The following is a 20,770-nucleotide window of genomic DNA, read 5'->3' on the forward strand; positions in this document are numbered from 1 at the left end:
CTAGACTTTTGGCTCTAGATAGGTTGGTTAAAAATCCACATGTCGGCCGAGCGCGGTGGCTCTAGCCTGTAATCCCAGCACTTTGGGAGGCCGAGGCGGGTGGATCACGAGGTCAAGAGATCAAGACCATTCTGGTCAACATGGTGAAACCCCGTCTCTACTAAAAAATACAAAAAATGAGCTGGGCATGGTGGCATGTGCCTGTAATCCTAGCTACTCGGGAGGCTGAGGCAGGAGAATTGCCCGAACCCAGGAGGCAGAGGTTGTGGTGAGCCAGGATCGCGCCATTGCACTCTAGCCTGGGTAACAAGAGTGAAACTCCGTCTCAAAAAAAAAAAAAAAAAATCCACAAGTCTGCATTGTAGGGTTTGTCTGCTCCCACGTGTGCATGTGTGTGAATCATAGTAGTTGAGAAAAGAGGCCTTGGGGACCCTGGCAAAGTATTCAATATGTTTGGTCATTGGCTTTCTGATATTTTAAATAGAGATAGTAAGAGAAATACCTTTTCGGCAGGATTTACAAACTAATTAACATGCCAAAGGGAAAGTATCCTGAGAGAGTATGTGGCATGTGGTTATAACCAGAAAATGGCTGGATGGATAGATGGACAGATAGATAGAGACAGACAGACACAAAGAGAAATAGAGGCTACCTGAGATTGTAATGGACCTTGAGAATTTTGAAAGCCACAGATGCCTTTGAAGTTAGGTGGATCTTGTTAAAACTAGAGACCGTTTTTTCCCTCCTACACGCCTCAGTGAATTGGGCTTTCTGATGGTGAATCCAGAGTGGGTATAAGAAAAGAGGACTAAAGAGATGCATACTGCCCCAAATTATAGCATAAAAAGAATTTGCTCAGCACTTCCCCTTACTGCCGCCATGTGAAGAAGGACGTGTTTGCTTCCCCTTCCACCATGATTGTAAGTTTCCTGAGGCCTCCCCAGCCGTGTTGAACTGTGAGTTAATTAGACTTCTTTCCTTTATAAATTACCCAGTCTTGGGTATGTGTTTATTAGCAGCATCGGAAAAGACTAATACAGACGTTCACAGCAGTAGGAAATGGGATGAGAAAATATCATTGCTGATAATTGCCAAATATTACTATATATCCACACCCTCATGGTCACAATTTCCAATTCCAGCACCCCTAAATGCTGGATTTTTATGTGATTGCTGAGAATATTCATATGGTGGCAAAAATAAAACAACTGACCTGAACACAGTGAGTTCATTTCACCTTGCTGTAAATATTCTTTTCTTTTTTTTTTTTTTGAGACGGAGTTTCACTCTTGTTACCCAGGCTGAAGTGCAATGGCGCGATCTCGGCTCACCGCAACCTCCACCTCCTGGGTTCAGGCAATTCTCCTGCCTCAGCCTTCTGAGTAGCTGGGATTACAGGCACGTGCCACCATGCCCAGCTAATTTTTTTTTGTATTTTTAGTAGAGATGGGGTTTCATCATGTTGACCAGGATGCTCTCTATCTCTTGACCTCGTGATCCACCTGCCTCGGCCTCCCAAAGTACTGGGATTACAGGCATGAGCCACCGCACCTAGCCTGCTGTAAATATTCTTATGTTCTGTTGTAGAAATATGAATTTCCTCTGCAATGGAAAGAATCCCTGAAGGCTTAGGGATGACAGGTGATCCTGGACTGCCAACCGTCACCTTGCCTGCCCAACATGTGGTCCAATCCTTTGTTCTAATTCCATGGTATTGAGACTGAACATGGCCAATTTTGAAGTATACCTGTAGTGTTACTAATGAATTTGATTCACTGTGTTACCCTCCTTAAAAAAAGTTCTAAATTTCAAAACACATCTGTGTCCAGTGATCTAGGATAAGAGTCATTCAAGGAACAAACAACTCTCGCATTTTTCAGGAGTAACAATCTATCTCTAATAATCACTAATTTGTTTAAGAGACCCTTTTATCAGTCTGCCTGCTCAAATTCTCAGAGTTGAACAAGCTTCAGATTCTCCCCATTTTTAATTGATACCCCAAGATTTTCCCCACTCCTAATCATACCTTCAGCCCTAATTCAAAATGTATTCCTATAGGTGAGTTTTCTTTATTTATTCTCAGCTAGTTTCCTGTATTCAGTGGGAACCCAGAAGAGCAGCCGTGGGCACATGGAAGAGCATCTGTGGGCATGTGAAAGAGCAGCCGTGGGCATGTGGAAGAGCAGCTGTGGGCACATGGAAGAGCAGCTGTGGACACATGGAAGAGCAGCCATGGGCACATGGAAGAGCATCTATGGGCATGTGGAAGAGAAGCCGTGGGCATACTCTTGAAGCCCTCCCAAGGGCCGTTGTGCATTTTTGTCTCTTTCTCCTTTTACCCATTAACTTCATTGACTAATCATCAATACAAATCATTCCTCTTTGTGTTATACTTTTTTGAGACAATAGAATTTCCTGCTTATACGTTTTTCGGGTTGCCACTAGCGCTCCATGGCAACTAAGTAGGAAGGTTAGAAAGTGAGTGTTCTCAGCTTTTGGACAAGTTTGCCAAATAGTGATGACAATGACTGGTACAGATCATCTACTCACAATTGCCATAATAGCCATGATAATCTACTCTTCCATAGTCAGTATACAGATCCCTTGGGGAAAAATAAAAGCCTTCTGTATATCCTTAAAGTGTAACTGCTCGCTCGTATTTGCATGTATTCCTGCCTTATAGAGACTTTTTATTTTTAATGAACTGGAGGTTCTTGGGATGAAGGCAAGGGGAAAGGGTGATCACTGCTGGCTTGGGAGGGCCCTGAGGACAAAGCCTAGGCCTTTCCTCTAACTCAGCGGTTCTCAGTGTGGTGGGGTTAGGGGTGGATTTTTTTTTTTTTTTTTTTTTAGTGTTTATCTTTGAATTTTTTTTTTAAATTTTTTATTGGATTTTAGGTTTTGGGGTACATGAGCAGAGCATGCAAGACAGTTGCGTAGGTACGCACATGACAGTGTGCTTTGCTTTGCTTCTCCCCTTCACCCACATTTGGCATTTCTCCCCAGGCTATCCCTCCCCACCTCCCCCTCCCACTGGCCCTCCCCTTTTCCCCCCAATAGACCCCAGTGTTTAGTACTCCCCTTTCTGTGTCCATGTGTTCTCATTTTTCATCACCCGCCTATGAGTGAGAATATGCGGTGTTTCATTTTCTGTTCTTGTGTCAGTGTGCTGTGGATGATGGTCTACAGATTCATCCATGTCCCTACAAACGACATGAACTCATCATTTCTGATTGCTGCATAATATTCCATGGTGTATATGTGCCACATTTTTCCAATCCAGTCTATCATCAATGGGCATTTGGGTTGATTCCAGGTCTTTGCTATTGTAAACAGTGCTGCAGTACCCTCCCAACCTGACTACCACACCCCAAAAGAGGGCACTGGACAATCTGGATAAGTGTTTGATCATCACAGCTCCTGTCATCTAATGGGTAGAAGCCAGGGATGCTGCTAAGCATCTTTCAAATCACAGAATAGGCCTTCCCTAAGAAAGAATTATCTTGCCCAAATGGTCAGTGGTGCCGAGGATGAGAAACCTCACTCTGGTACAGCATTAAGACTATACCCACTGGACACTGGAGACACCTCCTGGATTTATCACCAAACAAACCTCTGAAGAATGCTGATGAAATGCTGTGGAAATGACTGATTAATTAATTATTGCTCAATCCAGAGTTCACATTCTGCCAGGTCAAGGAAGGACACCTTTCAGTGACTAAGGACCCAATTCCGACTCAAGCCTAAATAGTATTTCCGATTGACTGCAAAGCCTCCCCTCTCTGGTGTTTCCACTCCCTCTGGCTGAGCTAAGGAGCTGTGCTGATGGTGTCAATACACTGATGACCGTCTGTGATGGCTGCTGACCTTGCTGTGCTCAACCCCACCTTCACTTTGGTATCTGGGCTTCCTTCCCCCAGATCTTATACTTCCTCTAGACTCAGTGTTTTGCTTAAGGCATTTTTCCAATTCATCCCATCCCCTGTCCTCTCTGCTGTTTGATATCCCACCACCGCTTCAATTCCTCCTTCTTGAAGCTTCCTGCCTGCCCCTGCTGACCACATTCATTCCTGCATGTGCGTCTCTGTGGCTCATTCAGCATCTGCGTTGGCCTAGGCTTGCCACTCTTGTGGCCCACCTCCTTCATCAAACAGGCTGTTCCCCAAGCCAATCATTTCCCTTTTCTCAAGGTGAATATTTCGCTGCCAGAAGCAAATATATTTTTAGTGTTTTATAATATACAAAGTGTTAAGTATTTTAAATAGCTTATGTCATTTAATCCTCAGTGTGATCCGACAGGTGGACATATTTTGAGCTACATTTTATAGATGGGGGAACTGAGTGCCAAAAAATTGCCTAAGTCAAGACCTCTCAGCTAATGAGTGGTGGAGCTGGGCTTAAACTCTTCTCTCACAATGGCCCTTCCATGCACTTTCCATTGCTGAATGTTTAGGCCCCGCAGCCTCTCAGCCCCTTCTTCCCACACATCTGGCTCAGTACCCTTCCCCTTCTGATGCTGTCTGGGACGCCTGCCCAGGTCATCTTCATTGCTACATATGTTCTTATTTCCAGATCAGTTGGATATTTTGATTTATTGTATAACTTTTTAAAATATGCCCGTTTATCTGTTTTTCTCTGCTTAGAATTTAAACTCCTTGAGAACAGAGATCTTTGATTTGTTCACTGATCTATTCCAATCATCCAAAGTAGTGTCCAGTACATAATAAATACTCAATCAACACTGAATAAATATTTATCAAATGCATGGATGAACAACATATTTCATTTCCAAACAGTTCTATTACTTTTTCTTCATTTCCAGCCAGAATCTTCTCACAGTTTCCATGAATTGAATCTGAGCTCTTTGTTTTACTAAAAAAGCTGATTAGTTTTCTAAATGAAACCACTTCAAATAATGGAAGATGGAAGCATGCTAGTCCTTTCAAAACATAGTGTTACTCTTCCTTCCACAGGGAGGATGACCCAGTTTTGGCATAAGATTAGCCTAGGCTTGAATTCCAGCACTATCAAGTCTTAGAGGTGTGACCGGACAAGCTAGTTAACCTCTCTAGATTTTGTTTCTTCTAATGTCTGTAAAATGGAGTGAATGCAATCACCTTTCCAAGTTGTGAGCATGAGGAAGGGTTTCCCACCTCAGATGGTGGCTGGCATATAGTAGATCATCGTCCTCCAGCCCCACACATTTGACCTGAGCTGACCACAGTGCTCAGGTGTGCGCATCTGTGCCAAACAGAATGACCCCTTCATAGACCCACATCCTACTCATTCAGAACAACAGTTCGTTGCCATTTGACGCATCTCACTCTTGGCCCACACTAAGATTTTGATCAACCAAAATTCTTCACGTACGTAACCGCACATCCACCCACTCATCTTCTACAGGGATGCCTAAGCCTTAATCTTAATGTACATTAAACTTCATGTTTACCTTAATTACACTTTATCTTGTCAGATTAAATTCATTATTCTTACCCATGTTAAATCTAAATTTTACTCTCCAATTCTCCCTCATAACTTAAGGTAATCTGAAATTTAGGCCAGTTTCTTTTCAAGTCTCTCCCCAAGGTGTTGATAAAAAGTTCATTAGAACAGGGCTGAGAATGGAGTCCTGGGACCAGCATAAACCTTCCATATAGTTTAGGAACCAGGAAGGATATTTAACTAATGAGGGCCGACTCCTCACTGGGCTGTCTGTCACTAAGTCAGTGATGCTGACAGCATGCCTACTGTTATCTCTGAGGGGAGAGAAGACTCTCCTCTCTACCCCATCATCAGCTAACTGCTACTCGTCTGTCACATCTGTCCTGTGGTTGCTTCCTTTGGGCCCCGAATGTGCTACACTGACCCTTCTGTGCGCTTCCAGGGTACCCTGAGCCTCCCGTGTTGAAGCTCTCACCGTAGTATTGTCTGCATTGCTCACCAGTGTATTTCCAGGATTGATACCAGTTCCTGGCAGATAGCAGAGCCTCAATAAATATTTGTCAAGTGAATAGATGTGTTGATGCAATTTCATAAGTGGTTTCCTCCCTCCCTGATGGACGTGTACTAGAGAATAGAGGAAAGGTGTGGACCAAGCTCAGGGTTCCTACGATGAGATGAGACGGGTATATTTGGCATTGCTTGGGTTACTCCTAGGTCCCTAGATACCATCTAGCTTAGCCCTCCAGAATAGAAAGCACCATCTTTTGGAGGAATGAGCTGGATGGTCTCTGGCAATGAGAAGCAAATAGATCATCAGGCATCACCCTGCCTTCCTGACTAGTCTCATGCCATGCCGGAATTCATGATTCTGATGACTGCTGTCCACCTGTGGATTCTGACATGAACAGCTGAGCTATTCTCTGATGCATAACAGTTGTATTTGTTTATGCACTAAAGGCTGTTATGACGTGTAGAACAAACTGTGTGTGTGGAACGTCTTTCTCTCAATGTCCGGGTAATACCTGGGTAGAGGAGAGATATGCTGTAGCGAGGCCCCTGTCGCTTATGTGTCTGTAACATACGCCAGATCTCCTCATTCTGGCTGTTTTGGGTGGAAGCAAAGATTGGGATTTAACTGTGAGAAAGAAAGAGATTCCTTCATCTTAAGGTGCTTCTAGACCAAGAGGTGGATAATTTGTGTCCCCACATGGACAATTGCATAAAACCTCCTACAAGAAACCAGGAAACAATCAGCTCTGTCTTCACCACCACAGCCACATCCTACTCCTGCTGAGGCCAGATGTGCACAGCTTTCAACCCTCCTTCTAGGTAAGCTCACGCTCCTGCGTATTCATTAAAGAAATGTTTCACATTTCTGATTGATCAGAATAATTCTCAAATGGAGGTTCCTGATTTTCATCCTGGCAGTTTAAGTTAAGTCGTTCTAAGACACATCCTGGGACTCTGTGTCTTTAAGTGAATACCCCAGGTAATTTCACTCTAGCATACTGCCTTCCTCAAAAAGGAATTTTAGATAACCCACCTGGTCTGGAAGGAACCTCTGAGAACATCCTTCATTCTGCAGTGAAGATCCCACAGTGGAAAGCTTAGAAAGAGAAGAGATACAGAATTGCGGGAGAATGTAAGCAGTATTCCAAAGTGCGAAGCGTGATCTTCAGGCCTGATCTCTTGTCATGTTTTCCCCCTCTGGAAGCCAGGCCCTGGTTCTGAGGCAGTGTAGCTGGATGTCAGGCATGGATGTCCTGGCTTGATCTCTGCCTCACACTTTGTGACTTGGCTAATTCATGCGCACTTCTGAGCAACAGTTCATCAGACTCTGGTACAGAAGCTACACAACCTGTGTGCGGCCTGACATCTGTGTGAGATTTGAAGAGGAGCCTGTCTGGTGCGTTTTTGAGTACATCGAAGGGCCTTATAAATGGTCTCTTTTGCGCCTTTGGGTCTTCAGCCTTGGTTCTGGAGACACTTTCAGTTTTGTTCAAGTGGTTGACACAAAAGGAAAGGTCAGAAAACCAAGATGCCTGTCATCAGTGACATGGTGGATGGTGGAGAGTGGAAGGATGACCAGGCTCATCAGAGCTATTGCTGAAGGAGGTGAGATGCCCCAAACCACACTTCTGAGGTCACAGCCCCTGTTGCCAAATGCATTTTAAAAGCTCCAAGCTTTTAAAGCAGACAGATATACACAGACACAGAGATACACAAAAAGAAACTTGAAAAACTCAGACACACACCCCTGTGTGCCCTTTTCCTCTGAGCTGCTTGTCTCTGGCTGTAGAAATGACCTGGAGGCTGGCTCCTGCATAGCCCTGGGCAGTGGAGAACCGCAGGCCATCGGGAGTTTCCTGACTCAGCTCCAGACTGGCCCACCCAAAGACCCTTCTATTCTACCATCATTCTGGGAACCAGAATCTATCCCCAGAGGACGGTGCAGACTACTGAACATTGCTCTTTCAGTAAAAGCCTGGATGGGTACCTGTGGCCCAGACATGGGGGAGGGCAGGATTTCCTAGAAGTGAATGCCACCTTCTCACAGCCAGTTATGTGTTTCTTTAATATTTTGAGGAGGTGAATGGTCTGCTCCCAAGCATCCCCAGGCAGGGGGTTACCTGTCTAGAAGTGTGTTTTTGAGGGTATGGGAGAAATCTAACAAGAATCCCTTCCCACACTGGAGCCTCCAAGCCTCTCCCTACCCTGCCCTCCGCACTCCCACCCAGAGGCCTGGGTCATGGAAACCTAGAGATGCCTCATGGGGCCAGTTCAGGCTCTGCCACGCCCCTGGGGCATGTGCCACGTAGCAGGCTCAATTCTAGAGCAGCTTGGATTTTAAGAGAGAAGGCAGACATGGAACTGATGAAAATAACCCGTTCAGTGATTGAGAGAACTCCAAGATTGTGTCGGGAAGATATTTGGATTAAAACAGGAAAGATCTTTGGAAGAGGCAGGTGCCATGTATGGTAGGAAAGAGTGCAGACTGGGCGTCACGAGTGGCCATATGGCTTTGGCACGCACTTAAACCCTGAGTGCTTAGGTTTTCAACTCTGCAACAGGGCAAAATAATAATGCCTGTGGAACCGGATGTTATGGGAATTAGAGGATGGGTAGATATGTAGGTACGTGTCTGTATAAACACACAGAGATATATGCCTACTATATACATGTATATTCATATTTTATCTGCATATGGCATTTCACCAAACCAGTGAAGACCAAATGTTCCTGGGCATCAGCACTAGGAGAGCTGGTTAAAACACAGCTTGCTGGGCCTCGCTCTCGGAGTCTCTGCTTCATTAGATGTGGGGTGAGGCATTTCATTTGCATTTCTAACAGGGTTCTAGGTGTTGCTGATGCTGCTGATTCAGATACCATATTTTGAGGACCACTGTACTAGGTTATGCACTGACAGTAAACAAGGGTTATGACTGTCTCTCTAACCAAGGCCATCCTAGCAGAAGAGCAATAAATATAGGCCAATAATTATATGAATGAACGAATTTCACATGAAGGGCCTCATTTTCCTTTATATGACACAGGGTTCTACTAGGTGGTTTCTGACGTCTCTACCACCAGCCTGGCAGAATTAAATCCCTTGGGCAAGGGAGATACATACTCAGAGCCAGGCCCTGGATCGTTTCCCAACTGTGGCTCTGTAGCTGTGAGGTCATTCGAGGTGTGGCCAGTGAGGAGGAGGGCAATGGATCAGACCTTCAGAGGCCAAGGCCAGAACTGCCCTCTGCTGTCATCCTCCTAAATGGAGCTTTTTCATCCTGTGCAGACCACGTGGCCTCAGGGCACCAGCTCCCTGAGGAAGGGCCTGTCCTCCAGTACCCTTGTCCTCCAGAGCCACATCCCCACCCAGCATTCATCTCACCTCATTCATCCCCCAACAGCATTCATCTCACCTCATTCATCCCCACCCAGCATTCATCTCACCTCATTCATCCCCCCCACACCCCCACTCCCCCCACCCCGCATTCATCTCACCTCATTCATCCCCACCCAGCATTTATCTGAGGACTGAGAGGAGAGTCATAGCTGTCTCTTCTTCCCCTCCAGCCCTAACCTTCATGCTGTCAAGGCCACCCATTCCTAATAGAATTTGGGAGCAATTGAGGAATGCAGAGTCAGGTTCATATGCTTCCATAAAAGAAAACAGAAAGAAAAGTAACTAATTTAGTTTTTTTTTTTAATTTTATTTTGAGATGGAGTCTCATTCTGTTGCCCAGGCTAGAGTTCAGTGGTGTGATCTTGGCTGACTGCAACCTCCACCTACCAGGTTCAAGCAATTCCCTTGCCTCTGCATCCCGAGTAGCTGGGATTATAGGCGTGTGTCACCACGCCCGGCTAATTTTTGTATTTTTAGTAGAGATGGGATTTTGCCATGTTGGTCAGGCTGGTCCCAAACTTCTAACTTCAGGTGATCAGTGCACCTCGGCCTCCCAAAGTGCTGAGATTACAGGTATGAGCCACCACACCCGGCCTAGTTCTGAGAGAAGAGGAGTGCATACCTTGAGGAGTGTCCCCAGAGAGACTCCAGGTGCTTCCTTCCCCACTTCCTCTGGTTCCAGAGCCAACAGGGCTGTGACTGTGGCCCTAGAACTGGGCAAAACCCAGTTAGCCAAACCAGGCCTGAAGTCCTTTACTCCTAGGCCAGGGGCAAGAGTTATTCTCCCTGTTCCCTCATCCCCTTGCCTTTTCCTCCATCCTTTCCATCTGGGTCCAAGGACACTGAGGGAAGATTGAAAACCCACTGGACAACTCACTTGGTCTAGGCTTAAAAGCTCACACTACGGGTACAATAAACTAGAGAAGAAAGATAATACATTAAAATGAAAATTCATACTATGTCTTATTCATCAGGATGGCCATTACCAAAACAAAACAAAACAAAAAATCAGAAAATAACAAATGTCGATAAGGCTGTGGAGAAATTAGGACTTGTACCCTGTCGATGGGAATGTAAATGATATAGTCACTGTGGAATATAGTATAGTAGTTCCTCAAAAAATTAAAAATAAAATTACCGTATGATCCAGTGATCCCACTTCCGGGTATCTATCCAAAATAATTGAAATCTGGGATTCACAGAAGTATTTGTACATCCATGTTCATTGCTACACTTTTTACTACAAAAAATGGTGAGAGCAACCTAGGTGCCCATCCATCCATTGATGAACAAATAAAGAGAATGTGGTATGTACATGCAATGGAATATTACTCAGCCTTGAAGAGGAAGGAGATTATGGCATATGCTTCAACTTGGATGAACCTTGAGAACATTATGCTAAGCGGAGTAAGCCAGTCATAAAAGAACAAACACTGCGTGATTCTACTTTAGTGAGTGATCCAGCATCGTTAAATCATAGAGACAGAAATGGTGGTTGCTAGGGGCTGGAAGGAGCAGGGAATGACGAGTTATTATTTAACGGAGAAGGTTTAATTAGCAAGATGAGTCCTATGAACAGATTGTGGTGTTAGTAGCATAACAATGTAAATGTACTTAATGCCATTAAACTGAATGCTTAAATGTGGTTAAGGTGGTACATTTTATGTTACATGTGTTTTGCTATCACAATTTTAAATAGCAACAATAAAAACCGCATTTCAGCAAGTTAAGGAATAAAACAGGAATGACCCAGGACGCGGGCAGTGAGTACATTGCGATCTTTATTGTCACGTGGCCTTCTCTCAGTTCCTGCAGTTGAGCAGGACAGAACATGGTTCAAGCTGCCAACCCACGAGCCTTGCTAAGCAACAGCCAGCCCCAGGATAGGCACTGAGATGTAGGGATTTTCTGACTCCACTCAGTTGGGTGTTTACAACCTAGTTGGGCAGATAAGGAAGACACACCCGGAAAGTGAAATAACCATTCAAGAGATGTCACCAGGCAGTTGCCAAGTAGATAGTGCAGAGGATTCAGAGTTTTAGGAAGTCAGCATGGGCTCTTGTGAGTGGGAGCAAGCAAAGAAGGCGCCAAGAGAGGCACCAAAAGATGGGTTGGATTTCAGAAGCTGAGGAGGAGGAGAGAAGTGGTCCGGGCAGAGGGAGAAAGAGTGAGCAGAGGCTTGGAGGCAGGGACATTTAAGGTATGACATGGGGAACACCCAAGCTGTGCCTGGTGGCTGGACTAGTCTGGCTAGAGCTGAGGATATGTCCGGGCGAGGAGTGACACGTGAGCCTGGAGAGGCATCTGAGACCCAGGTGTGGATCTTTGGATGATAAGCAAAGCAGTTTGGACATCACCTTTGTAGTAGGGAGTCTCTGAATATCTTTGGAAGATTCAAACAGGAGCGCACTGGAAATTGTGGAATAAGAGGAACAGCATTTTCAGAGCAGGAGACAGGGTTGTCTCAGTCACCTTTCCTTTAGAAAAAAGCACTGTTCGGTTCACCTTTCACTCCAGCACAGGCATTGCCTTGGTCTCCACAGCCACCCTGTCCCCTCGGCTCTGGAAACACATCACCAGGCCCACAGCCAACACCATTCTCTTGCCCCTGGTTATAACTGGATGGGCCACAGCAGGGAGCTTCGGTGTCTAGACGGTGTGGACTAGACTCGTGACAGCCTACGTCTCTTGGGTATGGAACTGGATCTGGGCCTGAGCACGGGCTGGGGCTGCACCAAGGCTCCCTGTGGGGCTCAGGGCTTGGGCAGGGCACAGGCAGGGGAATTGGCTCTGGCCTTGGACAAGGCTCTGGGCGCTCCCAAGGCTGCAGGCATGGATGTGGCTCTGGAATCTCACACTGGGCTGGGCGAGGACGGGGAGCTGGCCGCGGTGTTGAACGTGGTGCTGGAAGTGGTTCCGGATACAAACAGGGTTCTGAAAGTTGCCTTGGTAGAGGACGCGGACGTGGTTTTGGACTTATGCATGGTTCTGGGCGCAGACGTGGACGTGGAGCGGGAGGTGGACATCGCTGCAGTGGTGACTCCGGACACTGGTCAAGACGTCGTGGTGGACAGTAGCTTGGAAGCCGACGTGGCTCTGCCTGTGGCCTCAGCTCCGGGCAGGAGGCACCCCAGGAGGGCTGCGGGCCACAGCTCCGGGAGCGAGGTCTGATGGGAGGAATCTGAACAGGACACCTCTGTGGGGGAACCTGCCTGGGGCAGCAGGGGGAGGAAATCTCGATTCGGCACTTGGGGCCACGTCTCTGAGGGCAGCTTGAAGTGGGGCGGCGAGGACAGCGGCTGTCATAGATGGGTTCAGAGCGGCGTGGTGGGGTGCAGTAGTTAGGGAAACCTTCAGAGGGTCTTGATGGCAGGTAGCTGCTGGAGCAGGGCTCAAAGCGTCTTGGTGGAGAACAGCTGCGGGGAAAAGGCTGCAGCCGTCCAGGAGGAGGAAGGCATCTGCTGGTGCTCCGGGACCGGCGCTGTGCAGGGAAGCTCCCGTAGGAGCCCTGGGTCTGGCACTGGGGTACACAGGGGCTAAACGAAGCCCGGGACTGATACTGAGGGCCACAGCTGCTGTAGTATGGCCTTGATTGGAACTGGGGGGTGCAGGTGTTGTAGGTAGCCCTTGACTGAAACTGGGGCCCACGACTGCTATAGGAGCCTTGATACTGACACTGGGTGGAGAATCTTCTCTGAGTCTGGCAAGCGGCAGGACGCTCCACATACATCTGGACAGGCTGAGGAGCTGTCCAGGGTACGTAGGTCTGGACTGGGCAATCCACATAACAAGTTTCTGTGTAACAAACTGGAGGACATTCTACAAAGCAAGTCTGAACAGGGTGTGAGGCTTCGCATTGCATGTAGGACACCTCAGACTGGCGTGGAGCCTGACTTTGAATGGAGGAAATCTGAGTTTGGGATGCAGACTGGCCCTTCGCCTGGGTGGTCTGAGGCTCACATGGAGCCTGGCCCTTCGCCTGTTTGGTCTTAGACTGGCCCTTCACCTGTGTGGTCTGAGACTGACATGGAGCCTGGTCTGTTGCCTGGCAAACTTGAACTGGGCATGATACAGGGCACTCCACAATTTGCATCTCATAAGGGGCTTGAACTACCACTTGGCCATTGGCAAAGGGGGAGTGAGGGGAGCAGAAGGAGGGACCCTTGACGCAGCACTGTGGGAGTGGCAGGCAGCACTGGATCTGCTGCTGGTCACACATGGTTCTGAAGCAGCCAGTCGAGCGTGACCTGAGGGCAGAGAGACCAGGGTTAGGAGGGTGAGAGTTGGAGTGGGGAGGCAGGACCTCTGGGAAGACACCCTTCATCTTCCCTAGCTTTTCCTCCCCCACCCTCAACCTTCACCCAAGTGTCCTGACTTGGCTGGACCCAGGATTAATCCCTTAGCCCTGCCCTGGTTCTGCCAAAGGGCCTGACTGTGCATATGCAGGGTTGCATGTGCCCAGGACCTCCCTGGGGGTGGACATGTCAATGCCCAGGACAAGAGGGCACTGATGACAAAAGGATTCTCCACACTTTCTCACATGCAATGTGGTCTGAGCAGCCCCACAGGAAGTAGAGGCGACAACTTGCTCCCAAGGCTGTAGTCCAGAGTGGGAACTCCACTCCCACAGGAGCTTGGATTTACTCACACCTGTGCACTGGCAGTGCACATATATGTGTAAGAATGCACATGTGAGAATAAGCGCTCAGGCACCATCTACATTCATATAATGGCAAAGCATTCACTGGAAAGTGGGCAGCTCAAACCCAACATTAAATGTTTGTTTCTCTATATTCAGTGTTTTTAGATAAATTCATTTAAACACGGCACTATATTTTTAAATAAATTCATTTAAACATGACACAATGTTTTTAAATAAATTCGTTTAAAGGTGACACATTCAAAGCGTGCCTGTGCAAAGCACACGGGCCTTGGAAAGACTCTGACCACCGTGGCGACTTGCCCAGTCAGGCTGCTGTTGTCAATCACCAGAAGTGTGACGGTCTGCAGGCCTCAGAAATGTTTTCCCCCAGCTCCTCTTAGAGGCAAGGCGGAGTTACCTGAGATGGAATAAGCCAGAAAGTCCAAGATTCTTAATCACAAGACTGACATTCTGCAGCACTCAAAGATCTGCATAGCTGGAGCATCGCAAACATGACGTGAGGGCTGCGGGTACACACCCTGACACCACGCTTGGCCAGGGAGGGCAGCCTCGCTCCTCTGCTTGTCCCAGATCCACAGGTTTATACGCAGGCAGCCCAGTGACTAGCAAACGGGATCATTCGGCAACAGGCTCACCCAACAAAACACCTTTCAACAAGCTCCCCAAACGCTCCCACTGAGGGATCAAACCTTCCATTTTTAATTTATAGAGAATGCCTACATATCTATTTCCCAAGGGAAGGTAACCCGTCCGCACATAACTTTGCTCATAAGGTATAAATTGCTAATGTGGCTTTTCCAGAAAGAGCATGAAGGAAAATGGTACCTGAGGATAAGGTCAGGGTTATCAAAGGTAAATACACCGGCTTCACAGCCCTAGACCTTCTCACAACCTCTGTAGCTGTGCTTCTGTCTCCTAAAAGCTCATCAAACTTTTTTCCCCAGTTTGATGCGTCCCTTGTCCTCCTTGGCTCCTAGCTTCTCACTTCTTTGTGTCTCACCGCTGTGAACCTGGGCTACCCCTGAAGCTCACACCCACCCCAATCCCAGGATCCCATCCCCAGACTCACCCTCCTCACAGGCAAGCGGTCGTTCAGGCTGAGGCATCTGGGAAGACAGCTGTCTATATAAAGGGTCTGGGCCTGGCTTGGGCCATGAGACAGCTGGTTGGCATCTGCCTGGCACATCACCCAGGCTGGCATTCCAGCAGCTGGTTCCCTCCCTGTGTGCCTGCCTTTGCTGTCACCTACAGAGTGTGGGAGTGTCTTGTCTTACTGGGGAAGCCTCAGGACTGTGAAGAGCAGATTCTTGTTTTATTCCTCCTTTATCTCCATCCCTAGAAGCCCTGATGAGCAGTGGCAAAAGTGTCTTCTCTCCAAAAAGATGATCGTATCTGCCAACTTCCACTTTGTTTCAGATTCTCACCAGAGGGGTGCAAAAGAGGAAATCTTTTCTAACTCAAAGTAATTTAAATTATGTTAAAGACAGAGGCAGCTCTATAGAAGGATGAGCGCATGGAGTCAGAGGTGAGTCGAAAGTCCCAGGCAACCTGCTGACAGCAATGCAACCTTTACAACTAACCTTAGTATCAAATCACTCTTCTGCTGAATGGACATAATTAAATCTTCTTTCTGATTGTTGTGAGGATTAAGGCAGTCTGGCCAACACAGTGAAACCCCGTTTCTACCAAAAATACAAAAAATTAGCCGGGTGTGGTGGTGTGCACCTGTAATCCCAGCTACTCGGGAGGCTGAGGCAGGAGAATCGCATGGACCTGGGAGGCAGAGGTGGCAGTAAGCTAAAATCATGCCATTTTACTTCAGCCTGGGCAACCATGCGAGACTCCATCTGAAACAACACACAAAAAAGAAAAAAAATCCGTCCAAGAATGATGTTTAAAATAAAATATCCAATATTCACTCAGGGTAAATGCTGGCCACAAGCCACATGCACAGCTGGGTCCTGGGTACCTACTCCCTCCCCATCCTGAGCTGAGCAAGTAGGTGTCTGCACAGCAGGTGCTCAGCCAGGGCTGCAGAGCAGTGTTTGAAGGCAGCACCAGGCAGACAGTGCTGTGGAGTAGCCCTTAAAGTCAGCACAGTGGAGGGCAGAAGTGATAAACGGGCCTTCTGTGAGCCACATAGAGTCAAGAGGGACAGCTCTCTCTGTTTTGCCTTCATGATATTGCAATTAATCATTAGTATTTAAAAATAGGGAGATTATATTTAAGATTCCAGAAATTCAGTTTTTCTTGTAAAATAAAAAGTTCCAGCATAGTTGAAACTACCTTCTGTCATCCTGATTAGCAGCTGCCCGCCGGAGACAGGGCATTTCTACAGTTTAGGTGTTTATCCCTCCCAGACCTCATGCTGAAATTTCACCCCCAGTGTCGGAGGTAGAGCCTGATAGGAAGTGTTTGAATCATGGGGGAGGATCCCTCATGAATAGATTAATGCCCTCTCTGGTTGGGATGTGGATTAAGGTCTAGCTCTGTTTGTTCCTGCAAGAGCTGGTTGTTAAAAATAGTCCGAGGCTGGGCGCGGTGACTCAAGCCTGTAATCCCAGCACTTTGGGAGGCCGAGGCGGGTGGATCATGAGGTTAAGAGATCGAGACCATCCTGGTCAACATGGTGAAACCCCGTCTCTACTAAAAATACAAAAAATTAGCTGGGCATGGTGGCGCGTGCCTATAATCCCAGCTACTCAGGAGGCTGAGGCAGGAGAATTGCCTGAACCCAGGAGGCGGAGGTTGCCGTGAGCCGAGATTGCACCATTGCACTCCAGCCTGGGTAACAAGAGCGAAACTCCGTCTAAAAAAAAAAAAAAAAAATAGTCCGGCACCTCCCTCGCCCCATCCTGCTTCCTCTCTCTTTATGTGATGTCTGCACACCCCGCTCCCCTTCCCTTTCTACCATGAGTGGAGGCAGCCTGAGTCCCTCACCAGAAGCAGATGCTCATGCCGTGCTTCTTGTTCAGCCTACAGAAATGTGAGCCCAATAAGCCTTTTTTCTAAATTATTTGGCCTCAGGTATTTTTCTTATAGCAACACAATTGGGCTAAGACAGGTAAATACATTGCCATTCTGTAATGCTCCACTATTCTTTTCTATATCTGCAATGTAATTCAAAGTGTAAGTTTCCTTATGTTATTTTACTTGTGCTTTTAGTTTTTTTTTGGTAAAGTTAAAAGTGAAATAATCCTTCTGTCTGGATTATTTCACTTGTTTATATCACCCTTCAATCCCTGCATGCATTTCAGATTCTGACCAAGCTTGTGAGCGGAGATTTTAGTCGTATTTTGGATTGAATCTGAGCTCGAGTAACTTACCAGTGGCATGAAAGCTACTTAGTCTCCATGAGTCCCAGATTGATTATCTACTTTTTTTTTTTATTGTACTTTAGATTCTGGGGTACTTGTGCAGATCATGCAAGATTGTTGCATAGGTACATTCAGCAAGGTGATTTGTTGCCACCATCCCCCCATCACCTATACCTGACATTTTTATCTACTCTTAAAATGGAAAGGAGGAAGAGGAAGAAGAAGAGGAGAGAGAACAGCGGGAGAAGAGAAGGAACTAGAAAAAATCTTTCTCCTAGAGAGTGGGACAAAATCTTCACACTGGGGGTGAAATTTCAGAATGAGGTCTGGGAGGGATAAACACCTAAACTGTAGAAATGCCCTGTCTCCGGCGGGCAGCTGCTAATCAGGGTGATGGAAGGTAGTTTCAACTATGCTGGAACTTTTTATTTTACAAGAAAAACTGAATTTCTGGAATCTTAAATATAATCCCTATTTTTAAATACTAATGATTAATTACAATATTATGAAGGCAAAACATAGAGAGCTGTCCCTCTTGACTCTATGTGGCTCACAGAATGCCCGTTTATTACTTCTGTCCTCCACTGTGCTGACTTTAAGGGCTACTCCACAGCACTGTCTGCCTGGTGCTGCCTTCAAACACTGCTCTGCAGCCCTGGCTGAGCACCTGCTGTGCAGACACCTACTTGCTCAGCTCAGGATGGGGAGGGAGCAAGCACTCATGACCCAGCTGTGCGTGAGGCTTGTGGCCATACGGTTACTGTGTTAATTAAATGAGAAAACTAATCTAAACTACTTAAAACTTAATTAGCCACTTCAGCAGAGTAAACAGACAACCCACAGAGTGGGAGAAAATCTTTACAATCTGTATATCTGACAAACGACTCATATCCAGAATCTCGAATCTACAAGGAACTCAAACAAGTTTGCAAGAAAAAAACCAAATAATCTCGTCAAAAACTTGGCTGAGGACATGAATAGACAATTCTCAAGAGAAGATATACAAATGAAAAAAATGCTCAAAATCACTAATGACCAGGGAAATGCAAATCAAAACCACAATGTGATACCACCTTACTCCTGCAAGAATGACCATAATCAAAAAGTAATAGACATTGGCATGGATGCGGTGAAAAGGAAACACTTCTAAACTGCTGGTGGGAATGTAAACTAGTACAGCCACTGTGGGAAACAGTGTGGAGTTTCCTTAAAGAATTAAAAGTGGATCCACCATTTGATCCAGCAATCCCACTACTGGGATCCACCCAGAGGAAAAGAAGTCGCTAAAAGAGAAAGATACCTGCACATGCAAGTTTATAGGAGCTCAATTCACAACTGCAAAAATACGGAACCAACCCAAATGCCCATCTCTCAGTGAATGGATAAAGACACTGTGGTATATGTATACTATGGAATACTACTCAGCCGTAAAAAGGAACGGATTGATGGCATTCACAGTAACCTGGAGGGAACTGGAGACTATTATTCCAGGTGAAGTAACTCAGGAATGTAACACCAAATATCGTATGTTCTCACTCATAAGTGGGAGCTAAGGTATGATGATGCAAAGGCATAAGAATGACACAATGGACTTTGGGGACTTGGGGGAAAGGATGGGAAGGGCATGAGGGATAAAAGACTACAAATTGGGTTCACTGTACACTGCTTGGGTGATGAGTGCAAAATCTCACAAATCACCACGAAAGCACTTACTCATGTAACCAAACCCCACTGGTTTCCCAAATACCTATGGAAATAAAAAACTTAAAACATATAATAAATAAGCCTGACACCCCACAGATTAAAAAGAATTTACCACTTAGCTCTCTGGACTTTATTTTCCTCATAAGAGGATAAAAATGATAATATTGACTTCACCAGGTTCTCACAAAGATAAAATCAGATAATGGGTGTGAAAACACTTTGTAACTCACAGTACATATACCAATTACGTCTGTGGAATCTGTCCCATGGGAAAGTCTGCCCAACTCAACATGATTTCGGATTCCTTGTTCAGGATCCCATAACTCTTTCCAGAGGGGTCTCCAGATACCATTTAAAACTTGAGTAGGATGATAGATTTTCAGAATGTCTTGGCAACTAGAATCCTCAGGAATTATCTGGTCCCACTTGGTCATTCCATAGATAAAGACTATAAATCCCAGAGAGAGGAAACTGTCTGGGGACCTAAAGTTAATGACTGCCTTTAAGGAACTAGATCTCAGGTAGCCCAGGACCCAGATCAGGACTCTTTTCACTTCCATAGTGATTTCTCTGATCACACACTTTGACCAAGGTGCTATGAACTTGAATAGCCCCGGGACTGTGTTCACCAAGAGGGTGGTCAGGGAAGCAGTGAACGAGGAAAACTGAGAACATAGAACAGTTGGCCTCCCGAAAGTACAAATTATTAAATTCTAATGGCCATGTCTCTCCCACTCATCTCTTGATAGAATGTGTACTTTTTGAAGGGATAATCTCTGTCTTATTCATCTTTGTATCTCTGTATCCTGACATATAAGCCTGTTGTTGGATGGATGGATGGATAGATACGTGAGTGGAGGGAGGGGTATAAAATAGGGCTTGGTTTATGTATCCTTAATCACTAGAGAATGACTTGGCACTGTCTCATCCAGAGATTAGAGTATTGCCACCCTTTTTGGGTTACTTTTGCCTTCTTGCTTCTTATGAAGGGAAATAAAGGGTAGGGATGGGGTAGAAAGAGCCTGAAAGTTACGTCTTAGAGATGACAATGATGTTAACTCTTAGAGTTTTTGGCAATATTTTAGAGACCGATTATTAAGCTAGAAGCAAATTATTTAACTTCTGAAGTTCTTCCTTCTCTTGTGTGTAGGGATCTAGAATTGAAAAGTTGTCACTGCTTAAAGAACTGGACCAAGTACTGAGATTGTCTAAAGGCAGGATTAAATATGGCATGTTCTCTTTTTCTCCAGTGAGGTTTAGAACTCTTCCAAAGGGCATTCTTATTTGGTGATTTACTCAAACCAACTAATTTATTTAGCTAGGCATAGCGTGGCCTTTTAATCTCTGCGAGTCTATATGTATTTATAGGTGTTTTGCTTTTTGGCTCAACCAACTCAATGTGGACAAAAATAAGTCTTCATCTCCCCCTATACGTTTTCTTTTTCCAAGGTCCGGTTTCTGACAATGACTCATTCATATCATTTTTCATTCACCCTGGAAGCTCGTTCCACCTTACCTTAACACACAGCCACCACACTACTCACTCTGCTTCGTAATTGCTCTCGAATATGCCCCTACGGTTCCCCCAGATGCCGTGTCGCATCTCAGGTCTTCATGATCTCTTACATGGTGCAGTGATCTCTTAACTTTTTTCTGAGTCCAGTCTTTTCCTCTTTCATTTAACTTACAAGTAGCCACGAGAGTGATCATCTTAGGCGAAGGGGAGAAGAAAAGCAA

At 46.0% G+C, this 20,770-nt stretch overlaps 2 protein-coding genes across 4 annotated transcripts in view; both read right to left on the reverse strand.

Annotated features, from left to right (window-relative positions):
• Positions 1–20,770, reverse strand: part of LOC103788982 (uncharacterized) — an 870,763-nt gene that overhangs the window by 46,850 nt on the left and 803,143 nt on the right. The gene's annotated exons all lie outside the window — the stretch shown is intronic.
• KPRP (keratinocyte proline rich protein) lies at positions 11,113–13,597 on the reverse strand. The gene has a single exon (XM_002759957.5). The coding sequence runs from the start codon at positions 13,566–13,568 to the stop codon at positions 11,829–11,831; it is 1,740 nt and encodes a 579-aa protein (XP_002760003.4). The 5' UTR covers positions 13,569–13,597; the 3' UTR covers positions 11,113–11,828.

Source organism: Callithrix jacchus, chromosome 18 (assembly GCF_049354715.1).
Source record: "Callithrix jacchus isolate 240 chromosome 18, calJac240_pri, whole genome shotgun sequence".
NCBI lineage: Eukaryota > Metazoa > Chordata > Mammalia > Primates > Cebidae > Callithrix > Callithrix jacchus.

Bases quoted from the DNA above. Each gene is read 5' to 3' on its own strand.
- KPRP (XM_002759957.5), bottom strand. From the start codon at position 13,568: ATGTGTGACCAGCAGCAGATCCAGTGCTGCCTGCCACTCCCACAGTGC.